The 15,488-nt window shown below is 39.8% G+C and overlaps 1 protein-coding gene across 2 annotated transcripts in view; it reads left to right on the top strand.

Annotated features, from left to right (window-relative positions):
• The window catches only part of large1 (LARGE xylosyl- and glucuronyltransferase 1), a 108,797-nt gene that overhangs the window by 40,527 nt on the left and 52,782 nt on the right, over positions 1-15,488 (top strand). For both annotated transcript variants that reach the window (XM_037122363.1, XM_037122362.1), the window contains 2 exons: positions 2,314-2,612; positions 8,731-8,813. In XM_037122363.1, coding sequence (XP_036978258.1) covers positions 2,314-2,612; positions 8,731-8,813 — 382 coding nt within the window. The remainder of the gene's footprint in view (positions 1-2,313; positions 2,613-8,730; positions 8,814-15,488) is intronic.

Raw genomic sequence — 15,488 nt, 5'->3', positions numbered from 1 at the left:
TCATTCCTAATCCCATGTTTAGTGATGATAAATCACAAAACTATAAGAAAAATGACAACATCTACACGTAGTGGAGTTTATTGACATGTTCTTTGTAAGCCTGTTCAGTATGGCGACGTTGATTTGAAAGCCTGTGTCAGAGGGGATCAGACGGTCAACAGATGGTATCAAACTGGAAGCCATTTGTTTCCCACTACCAATAAATAGATTACATTTGAGTTATAACTGCCACACTACCATGCTATATGTGGAGTTTTCCTAGACTGTTCTCTCCAGTTAGATTCTGATTGGGGAACTTACTGGTAAGCAGCTACAAGCAACCTTTTTGCTGATTCTGGCAGCCTATGTGAACAAAAGTGGTATGAGAGATCTTGATCTTTGTTCCATTTATTTTGGAAGCATATGAAATAAAAAAAAAAAGATATATATATATATATATATATATATATATATATATATATATATATATATATATATATATATATATATATATATATATATATATATATATATATATATATATTTGTGGTTTAGAGAAATTAATAACTGTATATGATGATGGTGAAACAATGTCAACTTTGTTTTAGTACCATTCATACACCGAGGTCACTTGTAATCTTACAGCTAACAGTAGGTTGCTCAATAATAGTGTTTTGTTGAACCAAAGGGTCAATTTAAGTTTGTAATAACTTTGTGTGAGATGGTGAGCAGTGGAGAGTGACAGTCAATCTAAGCAGAGCAGTGGAAAGAGTTAGCACTGAAATTCTCAGTTTAGAAACCAATTTACAGTGTAAGTTAGAGTTTGTCAGTAAATTATGGCTACAACTTTGAAACACTTGTGTGTTATTTCCCACCTGCCAAAAGGTGAAGGGGGTGCTGCACTGCTTTGCAGATTTTTTAGGAATCCAGCCCACATTGAGGGGATAGTACCTGCATCCAAATAAAACCAAATAATGAAAAGAAGAAGCAAATCGCATCCAGTCCAGTCAAGCCATACCCTGTAGTAGAAAAATGGCATAAGGTGTACTGGAGAGAGAGACAGCTTCATCTTCTATCGGAAGGTTCATCTCTCTGCCTCTCTGCAGGGCTCAGCTGCCTGTCCATATTTAAAGCTGTTGGAGAAGAGCAGAGAAAATTGCTACAGACTTGGATTAGATACACAGAGAGAGGGCTGCCCTGCTGTTAGTACTGCCTGTCTTGATTGAAAGATAACTGTATACTTTCTTAGTGAAATGCATCAACACTTTGAAATAAAACCCTCAATGTAAACCCAACACTTACTTACAAGCAATGAGAATTTCAGTATTTTTTTCTAGTGGTTTGCTAAAAAACAGATATGGCGCTATATTGCAGTATTTGTCTACGCAATGTACTTCATCGATTTCCAGCTCCAAAAACGTAACTTAGATTAATTTTAAATTGCCAGTGTGAATGAGTCAGTCAGAGAAGCAGGGAGCAGCATTGCTAACACAGCTGATAAAATAGTGTACATTCCTATTAGATGAAACATCCTTGGTACTTCCATGCCACAGGCTTGTGTGGTGGTTTGGGGGTGTCATTCCATGGTCCATGTGTGTGATGTGTTAGGGGCAGAGAATTACTTCTCCACAGGTAAACAGGTACATTTATAAAAGGTGATACTGTCATGACTGAGTATTAAAGGGGCAACCTCAAAGTTCATAGTCAACCACAGACATGATAGTTGAGTGTATAATCATTTTCCATGCTGTTCAAAGTGAGAGTGCTGTCTAGCCAAATAGGTATCTTCATGACTGGACAATTTCAGTTTCAATACTGTTCAATATATGGATGGTAGGGAGATGCAAACTGTAATCATGGGTTCTTTAGGATAAAACACATTTTTTTTGTCAGCATTCAGTAAATTTGAGATTAAGGAGAGATGTCTGAAGAGCATTAAAGGCAGTTTGTGAACTTACAGCTTGCAAATCAGTCAAATATATGGGAAACCAATATAGAACAAAACATCCAAACCAAGTCGGTGTAATTTGTTAAGAAAAGTGTGGTGGTGCAGCAGTGTTTAAAGTAATTGTAGTGTGTTGTACAGTTACAGACTAGATATGAGTAGCTAGTTATCAGAACATGACAATCTCATATTGCTGCAACTGAAGCCATGATAAATCAGCTTATATGTCATATTGACTTTGTAATATAAGATAGCCCATTCTGCAACAGAAGACTTAGGTATCCATCCAGTTTGACTACAACCTTTTAACAATGTTCACCTTCATCAATGGTCAATATCAAGTTTTAGAATAAATCCTAAATCAGTTTCTCCCTGTCCCTAACCCACAGTGAAGCCCCTCCCCCTGTCTCCATTGGAAGCCCAGTCACCAGCGCCAGTGAGTGGAGCTGGAGAGCGGCAGGCCTTAGAGCTACGGGTCCGGGCAGTGGAGGAGGAGAACCGGGTACTGCGCCGGGAGCTCAGCCGGCCACCCAGAAGCCCGTCTGCACGCCTTCCTAACAGTGGTCACCGTGGCAACCAAAGCCGAACCCATTCAGAAGAGGGCACCGGCGACAATGAGGGCCAGAAAGCTGCTGCAGTGGGAAACAGCTCAGACTGTGTCCAGCAGCCAGCGGTGGATAAGTGTGAGGTGAGATATGTTTTATGATATGTTTTAACATTTCTGAGGAATATGGCCAGAAAAATATCTGTCTTGTAAAAAACTACTAAATGACTTTGGTAACACACCATTAAAAGTCTTTTTGTTCAGTAAAGCACACCATCATATTATAACTTGGCTTTAGCCCTCCATTAGCCTGGTCCTCAGCAGTGATGGTGTTGGTTTGCTGTTGGGATATGGCTCTCTGTTAGAAGACTGGATAATATGAGAGCTTAAACACAGCCATGCTATGATCCCCACACTGATGGTGCCTCACAGCATATCACTTTTTAGCTCAGTGGGAGTTTGGATGACTTGAGGAGCCTATACTTACTATGCTATACTATATATGCTATACTATACCTTGTTATCTTTGTATATATGCATGTTCAACAACCTGGGCCTTGGTTTTAGTCACAGTTTTGTTTCGCTATGGTCACTCGTGCCATTCAGTCTAATAATATTTGGTGAGCGGCACGATTAAATTATTTTAAGTTTGTTATGTTTTATCCAGGGGCTAAACCTGGTCAGTGATCTAGGTATTTTCATAGCTTCAAAACACCACTGAGCAGCTTTCATAGGAATGAACAGGGCTCTGCCTCCAAAACTGTGTTGTGGTGATAAATCATCCTTGAAGAGAACCACGTCCCAAATTTCTCCTTTTAGGCACGACCACCAGATGTTGATAACATGCATGGCATTATTTAATGTGTCCCGGGTCTTATGTTTAGGTCAAAGCCGAGACGAAGAAACAAAAACCTGTGTCTAACGCAAAGTCAATTGACCCGGGTGTAAATGGCAAGTTTACACATTCTCTTTGCCATAAAAAACCTGATAGTAGCGGGTTTATTCTTATCCTGTTGGAAATCTGTGCTTTTGAGCTTAGTGCCTCTTTATCACATACACTGACTGCTACCCATCCATGTCCATGTTTGCCATAATGTGTTCTAATGTGCTGGATGTTTTGATATAAACATTGATATTCTGCACCAGCGTATCGATAAATGTATCTCAAGTACGGATCGACCGATATGGATTTTTTATTTTAGATTTTTTAGTGCTCTTCCAGCATGCGACACACTGACACTGACGAATGACGTAGGATGTGCTGTGACGGAGAAAAAAAAAAAAAACTGGATCGGCCATGGATCTGTTCATTTTTCCAATCCCCGATCCAGCTGTTTTGACAATATCAGGTGATATCTGATTTTAATGTCGGATCGGTGCACCCTTACTCTCACTGAGTGAGACACACACACACACACACACACGAACTTCTGTTTGGTAGCTGAGGCTGACTGAAAATCGTAAGCACCATTGAACTTGATTGCTAATGCTAACATGTGCAAATGGCTCTAAACACTAGTAAGGCCATCACGGTGCACTCGTCTGGTACATGATAAACGTTAACACGAATTAATATTCAGCCATTTATAAAACATATCTCTCATCAATAAAGCTTTTCTCGAGGGGGGACTGCGCTATGATATCACCGCTATGGTAAGGGAACTCCGCCCCACTCCAAGCAGCGAGAGACAAACACAGACACGCATCCAAACCTCCAGCCAGGTGGTCCATAAATAAAACTGCTGCAACACCACGGAACTTCTTCCAGTGTTCATAACAGCTACCATATGAATACATATAGCCACAATGTCAAGCAGTTTTATAAACGAGGCATTCGACATTGCCTTTTACCATTTGGACCCACAAACTTGCTAAGCTATAGTTTCAAGTAAAACACATATAGAGCATATATTTGGCATTAGTGTTTCCACTTTAAAAGTGTATGGCAATATTTCAGCTGAGTTAATCCGTTAAAAGATGCTTCGAAAGTTTAAATCTTACCGTTGTGTTGAAGAGCAGGCTTCCAGCGCTCTTCTAGTGGGGGAGGGGCTGTGCATGGTGTGCACGTGCACTGCAGCGTCTCCAGCAACACGGAGCTGCCTGTGGACGCCTGTCTGTAAATAATGCTGGATCGGCAAGCTCAGCAGCCGCATCGGCCGATGCCAATACACGTAAAACACAAAAATCAGCTGATAATAGTGGCCGGCCGATCTCAAGCGTGTCACTATACATTGCCATATTGGTGTTTTGTCTCACTCATACTTTTTGAGCACAATGATTTTAATGAATTTTCCTTAAACAGGAGGTTTTACCAGTGGCACATATGGAAATGTAAGTATTACATATAGCAAGTGTTATAGGCAGTTTCCACTGAAGTTATTTTAACCCTAATTACGGTTGAATTTATTGACAGGTAAGAGTTAAAAGCTGTCATTTGTTCGAATTACATACATCAAACATTTTATCAGTGAAGTGAAGTGTGATTCCTGTGCTGAGTCTGATGCTAAAAGACAAAGCCCACCCAGCCACAGTCTGCTCACCCTGCTGCCATCTGACAACAGATACAGAAGTATCCACTGCCATATTATGCATGTCTCCTCAGACTGTGATACTGTGTGTTAATTAGCCAGTATAGTGGTGTGTGTGTGTGTGTGTGTGTGTGTGTGTGTGTGTGTGTGTGTGTGTGTGTGTAGGGCTGGGTATCAATCAAATTTTTTCGATACCAATACCAATACCGATACCTTAATTTCGATACCGATTCCTGAATGGTACCTTTTTCGGTTCCTATTTTATTTTTATTGTAGAAAGAAAAAACATTACAAATTCTATTCCACATACTGGAGTTTATTTTTCAAGATCATTCCAACTGAAAATTTAACAAGAACAAAAGTGCACACCATCACACGCACGCATGCACGCACACACACACCTAACAGTTTTTCTTCAGAAAAATCAACATATCAGCCTTCTCAGGGGACAGACAAGCTCTTTCCTGGCTGATGGTGTCCCCAGCGGTCGAAAATATGCGCTCAGCAGGAGTGGACGATGCCTGCACACACAGGTACTTGGCTGCCAAGTCAGACAACAGTGGCAGAGTGTCCCTCACAGTCCACCACCAGGTTGCTGTGTTAACAGAGGTCAGTGTAGATGGCAGTCCTCTGTATCGCTGGATCTCTGGGGTTAACCTGGGGTTAAGGACTCTTATCATCTCCCTAATTGACATCAATTAAAACACAAAACAATAAAATAATTAAATCTTCTCATTGCTTGAAAACACACAACTTTAAAATACATCTAGGCTTGGTTTAGATATAGATCATATGATTACAGACACATATAAATAAAATGATTTATTCATCAACAATATCCTGTATAGACAACTTACCTCCACCATGGAGCCTCCATTGTGGAAAATGCTAGCAAACCTTTCACCACAAACTGTGTCACTGCCCTGTGGCACTCAGCTTGTTTTTCTTTTGTCATTTTAGCTTTTTCTGCTAGTGTGAATGGATTTACACAAGCTGCCTGCCTTTTCCTCCTCACATCAGGGACCTGGCCAGAAGCTGCAAAGGTTTTGCACTTTTAGTTTTGAGGCTAGCTAGGCAGGGGTGAACAGCTTTCATACCCAATGACAGTGCACATTTTAAATGCAAGCAATTTAATCACTTTTGACTTGGCTAGCCGCTAGTTACATATCCTACAGTGGCCCACCGTTAATATGCACAAACTTGCTACAAGCTAGCTAGCTCCTACCTCGACAAAAAAAGCAGTTCAACGGAATTCGTGGAACAAACTTACCCGATGAAATATCAGACACAGCGCTGTGCTCAGTACTTTCAGATGGATCCGAGTCTGGTCGTAAAACGTCCTGTAGAGAGGTGGTGGGTGCAGTCGATGTCGCGGGTGTGGTGGTGGAAGATGCAGAAGGGGGTGTGTGAGAGAAGACGGTGCAGCTCTCCGCTCTCAAATTTATTCCATGCACTGTCAAATGCTTTAGCATATTTGAAGTGTTGCCTGATTTGCAGGCGATAGTCTTGTCACATATATTGCACCGCGCATTATTTGAGTCGGTCTTGCAAAAGTATAACCATGCTTTCGACTTGGGCATTTTTGTAGCGTTTTGACGGCTCCGCAGCTAACTTTAGGTGAAGCTCGCGTTGCCTGTTAAGGAGGGGGCGTGATCAGAATGTGTTTTTCATGCACGCGGGCGTTTCAGCCAATCTCAGGTGGCATTATCAGGCCATAAGCACGCAGGCACATATTGGAGCTACGCGTGATTATCCTCTGGGTATTGAAACGTGGAACCGAAAAACAAGACATATTTCGATACCCAGAAGAACCTAAACATTTCGGTCGGTGCCCAGCCCTATGTGTGTGTGTGTGTGGTCAGGATTCTTAGAAAGACCTGTGTTTCTACTGGAGTGGAGGCTCCTGACAACATCCTGTCCTAGGAGACATACAAAAAAATTACAATGTGCAAAAACTGTTTCCAGTCAGTAAATTTACAGTCAGCAACATTTAATAACAGAAACACACCCTGCATAGGAAAAATCAACTTCATAATACATTTCCATTTTTCTGTACAGCTCAGAGTAAGATGCACAGAGAACAGCAGAAGGTTGAATACTCCTACACACAGACACACGCTGTGTGCTTTCTCACTGGCAGGTGTGTGATTTGTGTGTAGTGCTCTGAGAATGGATATGCCCTCCGTTGACTTCTTATCACCGCCTTCTTTCCTCCCACATTGCCGTCACTCACATACAGTTCATGGCTCCAGCAAGACACTGTTGAGAAGCCAGCCGACTGCAGGGAAAGCAGAGCTCCTTGTGGGTCGTAAGAGGGAATTTGGAGCGGGCAGTCTGACTGTCGCACCCTTCCAGCAATGGTTTAACATGACCCACTCTCATTTGGGGGGGTTAGCCCAGCTGGCCTGAGCCCTGCAGGGAGAATACTGGAGCAGCTCCGAGAGGGGAAAAGGCACATGGAGTTTGACATGTCAAGCTGGTATCAGGGAGAGACATTTGGAGCTAAAATTGGAGCCATAACCCAGGGCTATGAGGGAGAAGTCCAGCAAAATGTTCACATACTGCTAAAGGAAAGGGTTTCTTCTATAACTATCATTTCAGCTACATCAGAAGGTCATACATGGTTGAATCCTTGTACCAGGGACATTTTTAATGCCTCCAAAAGACCGCAGTACAGTGCTGCAAAAAGACATGATGCAGAAATTAGCCAAACTGGAAACTTGTTGTGTTAATGAACAGTTAGACAAGCAGATCTGGGCTGTAGACTATTAACGTTTTGGCATTTCTTCTGGAACTTCACAGCTAAACAGCACTGTAGCATTCCTCCTTACTAACTGATACAGTTGGAGACGTATTTGAAAATGTAAAAAGCAACAACAAAATAAATCTAATATGAACTAAATGAATAAAATGGCTCCCTAAACTGCTTGACCTGGACCTTCAGTAGCTGTGTTTCCATAAAGGATTTTGAGTAATATTACATGGCCAGTGCTAGCTGACATGCTAAAAACAATTACAAACTGCCCTATCAAAAGTAATTACTGAAGACCTCTCTCCATTTTGTCTCCTGGATTTCTAGCCTCTATTTACTTCCACACATGTTGAGCCTACACTGCGTCATCCTCTGACTCATTTATCGGTGGACCTTATTCTCCCCTTAGAACAGCTTGTTTATTCACTTATGGAAAATAAACATGTTTATATTATTACCTCATTATGTATGAATTTCTCCCTCAAACCTACACAGTGCCCCTATAAGTCCCCAGCTACCTCAGTGCTGTTTTTATGTTTCCAGGCTCCAGAAATATTTTTGTGGACAAAGAAACTAAACTTGACATTCCAGTGGCATGGAGGTGAACAGATAATAATCCATTCTTAATATTTGGGGGAACTTTTCAACCTGGTAGGAGTTAGTGTTTGGAGGAAAAAATACTGAAGATATGTGGCTGCAGGGCAACAGACCATAAGCTGCTGATTGCAGGAGATGTTTCCTTGATACTTTGAAATGAATTCATGTTCCACTGCATGATTTGCTATAAACACTGCACTCTTCATTGAAGGCAAGCAGTACTTTGTGTTATGTATCTAATAATTCTGTTCTTGTTATTCTTCTCAGCAAACTCAAATCTGTCAAAATGTTCCTCCTCAGTGATGTGCAGGATTACTTTCGGTTATCTGTAGCCTTTTGTATAATCCTTCACTCTGCTACTTCCCTCTCCTCATGATCTCCACAGACCATCCACGTGGCCATCGTGTGTGCAGGATACAACGCGAGTCGAGACGTGGTGACGCTGGTTAAATCTGTCCTTTTCCACAGGTACAGCAATTCTCTTTGTTTTTTACTTCTTATTCTTCTTACACAAAACTGGTCTCAGAAATAACATTTACATACAATGAGATACAAATGTTAAGCATATATCTGAAATAGTCACAGACAAAGTATTTCTTTTATCTTAACCCTTAAATAAATTATTATTCATGACTGAATCATATGATAGGTAATGGTAAGGCTGTGGGCTGGACTTAAGTAGTGGAGGAAAGTAAACCTTTCCTCTACCCATCACACTTACCTCTATACCCAACCCTCACCACACCCCTCCCGCTGTGCCTGACCTTTATCTCACCATATCCCTCCCCCCCCCATTCCTGTTTTATTCCCCCTCCCCTAGGGCCTAACCATCATCTTGAAATATTTGATAATACATATCCATTAGAAAATGTTATATCATTAAATGAGTTTAATTTAACTTAACCTCAAACAAAGACTAACATTGGCTTTGTGTTTGAAGGTTCATTTCAGTCACCCAGACAGTATTATGTATAAATAATACAACAATGTGGCCAAACTAGAGCACTATCAATGCCGATCTTGCTGAGCAAAACAACGGCAATGCTCCCACAAATGGAGTTATCGAAGCGTTGTGACTAAAACATGTGAGATAGGAAAGATATTTTAGAGTTTAACGGTACACTTTAAATGACAGCAGTTCACTCAAACTGTAAACTTTACTGTGAATTTAACAGTTGTAAATTAAACAGATTTCTTATTTGACACTATAATAATACAATAACAGGTTTCATATCAGCACACACCATATACTAACCTGGAGTTTGGAAACAATCTTATGTCAACTAAATGAGAGATGCTTCTTTTGTGAATCTTCTGAAGCATTGCTTTAGAATAGAAGGCAGGGCTGATAAAATGAATCACCATTCAGACCAGAAGGATTAAACGGCATCAAAACCAGCACTCTCATAATGTGAACACCTAATTGTTGAATAGCATGAAACATCACCTGATGTTCTGTTTGTGCCATTAGTCTCATGTAAACATGAGTTATGATTGTTTGATTGTGCTGGAGGAGGGGAACACATTAGTTATCAGTCAGTGTGTATTCAGCATCACAGCTTCTCACAGCTCTACTTCCTAATTAGCTCCGGAGGTTCAGGTGAATTAATCATATGTGCAATGTTAATTCCATTTTATACCATTAGAAACTTACTTGTAAGTGCTGCTGGCAGACACATCTGCAGCCAATGTCAGTCATTTTCTTTTTTATGACCAGATGCTTAAGCAGCACATTTCCTCTTCAATCAGGTTAAAGTTGTTCTCCCTGGGGTGCTGTTTAGCTCACTTGGTATAGCGGCAGTCCCATGTGCCGAGGCTCTGCAGCGGACCTGTTTCCTGTCACACTCTTCAGCTGTATTATCAATAAAGCCATAAAAAGGCCAAAAATAAATGTAAAAAAAAAAAAAAAAAAAAAAAAGTTGTTCTCCCTGATAGCACCATATAACAAAATCACAGAGCGATCACTGGTAATGTTGATAGTTTGCCTATGTGTGTGAGTGGTTCAGATAAGAATACATTGTAACAAGGTTTTGTTTAAAAGTAAAGATTCTACTCTTTGAGATAAGCTGCAGCTATCTGTATAGAAAATCACAGCCCCTTTTCTCACAATTCATTTAAAACAGGACACACAGAGTTTATACAGATACTGATAGAATCAGCTGGACTTATTCTCTGTTATTCTCTGCTGGTATAATGTCATATTCCTCCTAAACTGACATCCCCAAAAGAGAAATGCATGGCAACTAGGTTGAGAAGTTTGTTCAGTCAAATTGCCCGAGAATGGAGGATGTGAGGATGTGAGAACTTATAACATATCAAACAAATGTGTAATGTAAAATATCAAACACATATCACACATATAACTAAATGTACAACAAGTAGTCATGTCCCCCGGGCCAGTAATGCTGAAACAGATACACAAAGCAGAACACAGTTTGGACATGATTTGTGAAGTTATGTATGTCGCTTCCTGTAATTTTTTTTTTTATTTTGTGTGTGTGTGTGTGTATGTGTGTTAAGACTAAGGCTGATTTGGCCTTAAAATAGTAGCATTATATATGTAAATATATATATTTTTTTAATTCTCAAACAATATTTTTATTTTTAAAACAGTTTAACACACATAACCATCAGAACAAAATACTTCCACACTCAAACCATATCATACACACCCGTCTCCCCCTCCCAACCTATAGATAAGTAATTAAGATTGACTAAAGTACAGGAAAAAAAACCCTGATGAATAAAGTAAATTGCAGAAAAAAAAGAGAAAAAAAGAGAAACAAATACATACACAATAAGTAAAACGAGAAGAAGCACTGTACTGACACACACTCACATTAATACAGTACACATATGCTGGTTGAGGACAACATCCTGTCCAGGTGAACTGTAGCGGGCTACTTATTGATCATCCCCAAGTGCTCCCATTATATGTGTTAAGTCTTTATTTGCTAGACAATCCCTGAAGGGGCCCAATGTTGTAGAAGGCTGATTGCTTACCCCTGATGTGATCTTTTCCAGTGGCAGTGTAGTTGTTAGTTCTGAAATCCATTTACCCATCCTTGGCCTATCCACCTCCTCCCAAGTTACTGCAATGACAATTTTGGCCAGCAACAGGCAAATTTCTAGAACTAGTCGTCTACTTCTTATATTGCAGTCAGCTTGGTAGATAAAGGTATTTCTGTGGCTTATATACCCTTAATGCACTGCTTCACTTCTTCCTAGATTGACTTTATTTGAGAAAATTGCCACAAACAGTGAAAGATTGTGCCCATTTCCCTTTCACATTTAATGCAAACATCTGGTATAGCACTGTTACAGTTATTGGGTTTATCTGGCGTCATATATGTATGCATTAACCAGTTGTACTGCAGAAGTTTAAGGCGTGTTCACTGTTTGTGACTGTGCTTTGGCACAAGCCCTCTCCCACTCTTCGGCAGTGATGTTCCCCTGTGAGTCCACTCTCCATGCCCTGAGCTTATTTACTGATATTTCTGAGGATTCCCCAACCAGTTCACTTTGTATTTTGGAGATTAAGCCCCTTCCCTGGCAATCCCTCACCATCATTTCTTCAAATATGGACAGGATAGGAATAGACAGTGATTGGTCTTGTTGTGTTCTTATGAAATCTTTCAGTTGTAAATATTTAAAGAACTGGCAGCGAGCTATGCCGTATTTGATAGCAGTTTCGTCAGATGACATCAGATGTTTACCGTCAGGACTGTAAAGATCTCCTATTTTTTGTAGACCCTGTTCAGCCCAAATGTAAAAAAAAAAAAAAAAAAAGCCCTCTCCTCTTCATGGAGGAAGAAATCTTTTCTCCATATTGGACTAAATTATGAGAGACAGTCCGCTTCTTTAAGGTATTTCCTAACTTGGAGCCACACACTAATCATGTTCTAGCCATAGGATTCTTTGTGTTCTTTTTGAGTTTTTTTTTATATTAGCTGAGAACAGGTAAATGGCCAAAGGCAGCTTAAGCATTTAACTTTCCATCTCTGTCCACAGAAGCACGTTCTCCTCTGAGTGATAGAACATCAACATTCTTAACTGTGCAGCCCAATAGTACCACAGCGGCTTCGGGCATTTAAGCCCCCCTCTATCATAGGGCAGAATTTTGAAACAAATACAACAGCTTAGGAAGTACATTCATCTTGAGAGTATTTATTTTCCTCATTGGTAAAGCTGCCCATCAGTGAAACAAATTTAAAAACCTCTTGCACAACCTGTCTGTAATTAGCCTCTATATAATTATTGAGCATTAGTACAATTTGTATGCCTAAATAAGTGAAGTGGTGCAGATAGTTCTGGTGGATCTTCCCTCTTCTTGGTTTGATAACATAATTGATGTTTTAGGTTGTTAATCTTACAACCACAGATCTTACCAAATTCTTGAATCAAGTCCAGCAAGGCAGGGTTGGATTCATTGGTATTTTTGGGGAAAACAATTACATCATGTGCATATAAAGTCAGATGGTGCTCCATCCGTCCCACAGTTATCTCAAAAAAGGTTAGCATGTGACCTCCCAGAGGAAATGAAAATTGGAAAAGAGATCTCAGTAGTGTCTCATTCATTTCTCCTAGACAACTATGAGATCTGTGTGAGACCAAAGTGAGGCTGTGGCTGATTTCTCCTGAGAAACAGGTGCAGAAAATCTCAACTTGGGCTCCCTGTAAGTTTCAAAGGAGATCTCATCAAGCTCTCAGTGAAGTATCAGAATGTCTCCCCAGTGCTGGAGAGGAGCAAGGTTTAAGCGGTAAAGTCTCAAGTCTCACCTATTCCTCCTAAGGAATTTTAGGAGAAACAAAGAGAAATGTTTGAGACCAAAAAAGACTACAATGAGACTGAAATGAGAACTCTCATTGAGCTCCTTTACGGCTCCATAGCCGTAAAGGAGCTTTGAGCAGTAAAATTTTCCTCTGGGCTTACAGCAACTGCCAAAGGTTCAATTGCCATAATGAACAGCAATGGTGACAGAGGGTCCCCCTATCTACACACTCGATTAATGTTAGAAATTAATGTGATAAAGTTTTTTAAATATAATTTTTAGTCAAAATATCTGTTCCTTATAGAGTATTATTATCCAATTACAAAACTTTCTCCAAAGCCAAAGGATGCTAGAATCTCAAACATCAGGACCATTCAACTCTGTCAAAGCCTTTTTCAGTGTTCAGTGACAGCAGGGTAGTATCTGGTGTCTTTTTTGGTCATGAAGAATATTCAAAATCCTTCTGACATTATGGAAGCGTGGTCAAAATGAAACCATTCTGATCCCTCCCAATTATCTTGGATATTATTTCTTCAATCCTCCTTGGTGAAGTAGTATTTTAGCAGGGAGTGTTTTAAATTTGTCTTTAAATGACTGATTGGCCTTAAGTTCTTACATTTATTATTTGGTTTACCTGGCTTCGGGTGCAGAATGATTTCTGCTCCTCTGAAAGATGATGGCAAAATATAATTTTGAATGGACTCTATAAACATTTCTATAAGTGGAGTCTGCAATTTAATTTTGAATCGCTTATAGATTTCAATTGGAAGACCATAAGGCCCTGGGCTTTAATACTATCAATTGCTGCTGATTATTCCTCTGCTGTTTTTCTGTCTCCAAATCAGCCCTAAGGGTTTCTGGTATATTGGGTATAATTATTCTCACAAAGAAAAAAAACTTTTTGTTCTAAATTGGCATGAATTATTTCTGAACTATAGAGTCCTTCATAAATGATGGTTTTTCCTTGGTCATTCTGCAATGAGGTGATAGATGTTTCGCTCTGTAGCTGCTTGAGATGCTATGCCAGCACTTTTCCAGGTTTTTCACCCTGATTGTTGAATGTTTGTGTAAGTCACAGCAGGCTGGCCATCGCTTTTGATGCAGATCATTCGTTATATTTTGCTCTAATCAGCAGCAGTTTTTGTTGCGATTCTAGGGACCTTGTTAGATAAAACTCACTTTCTTATTTCCTTATTCTTGCTTCCAATTTCTTTACATTTTGAAATGTCTGTTTTGCTTTAAAACTTGCAATGTTGATAATTTGCCCCAGTTGCAGCCTACATTATCTTCAATTTTGCATCTTAACTCTTGTTTTGTTATTGAAAATAAAAAATAATTATTAAAAAAAACCTGGAAGAACAAATACCTAAAGAACTTACTCTGCCAAATTTGTAACTGACCCCCTTCCTAGCAATAGTTTCCAGTTTGTTATTACCATGTGAGGATTAACATAGCTTTAACAGATAGGAGGTAAGCCATGCGCAAATGCCATGAACATCATCTACTAAACACTAAAGACCATAGGTGTACATTGACATTGTAATTTGTGTGAGATCTGCTCAGACTTATGCAGTTTGCTTTACCCATTCAGCTGTTACCCTCTATTTTGTAAACCATGACAGTCTTGTTTGCTTCTTTGTAAATTATGTGGAATTTGAAAGAGGTCACCTTTTAGTGCATGTGCAGTAGTAATCCATGACATAAACATAAACTGAGGGTACATTGACCAGTTTCAATGATTTCATGAGTTGACAACCATGGCAACAAAAAGAGTAAGAGTGATGTTAAGCACTGTTTAGATCCTCTAGAAGGATGTTTTTCTTCTGAGTGCTATCTACATGTTGTCAAAATTGATAATTAACATTTGTAATTTGCTTTCAATGTCTTTTTTGAAGTTGCAGTGAACTTCTTTCAGTCACTGCCAATATATAGCACCACTCAAAATTAAGTTTTATCTGCAGTTTTACAATTTATAATACATTTTGAAATGTTAATGTGTTAAATAAATGATAAGGTATGATGAGATTTGCAGGACAGACATAAGACCCCCGCTTCACAGTTCTTTCAGATTAGGGTCACAGAGCAGTGCTCGAAATATAAAGCAGTCTGGAGAACGATAGATGGCACCTACCTAAATGATGAATCATTCAGCAGGGTAGAGTTTACAGATTCCCCCTCATTCATCAAATGAAGGTTGATGTTTGTGCAGAAATGGCCTTTTTTGATGGGGACAGGCCACCTGCAGCATAGCTAATATGCTAACCCCTGCAGCAGCCCATGTTTAATCAGGGGCGATGTTAAATGTTGACTCACTGTGGTTTTGCCATTGAGTGACAAATATGTGAACAGGCAGATGCCTGAGAGGTCAGCT

Source organism: Acanthopagrus latus, chromosome 14, assembly GCF_904848185.1.
Source record: "Acanthopagrus latus isolate v.2019 chromosome 14, fAcaLat1.1, whole genome shotgun sequence".
NCBI classification, from domain to species: Eukaryota; Metazoa; Chordata; class Actinopteri; order Spariformes; family Sparidae; genus Acanthopagrus; species Acanthopagrus latus.
This window is presented reverse-complemented; position numbering and strand designations above follow the sequence as displayed.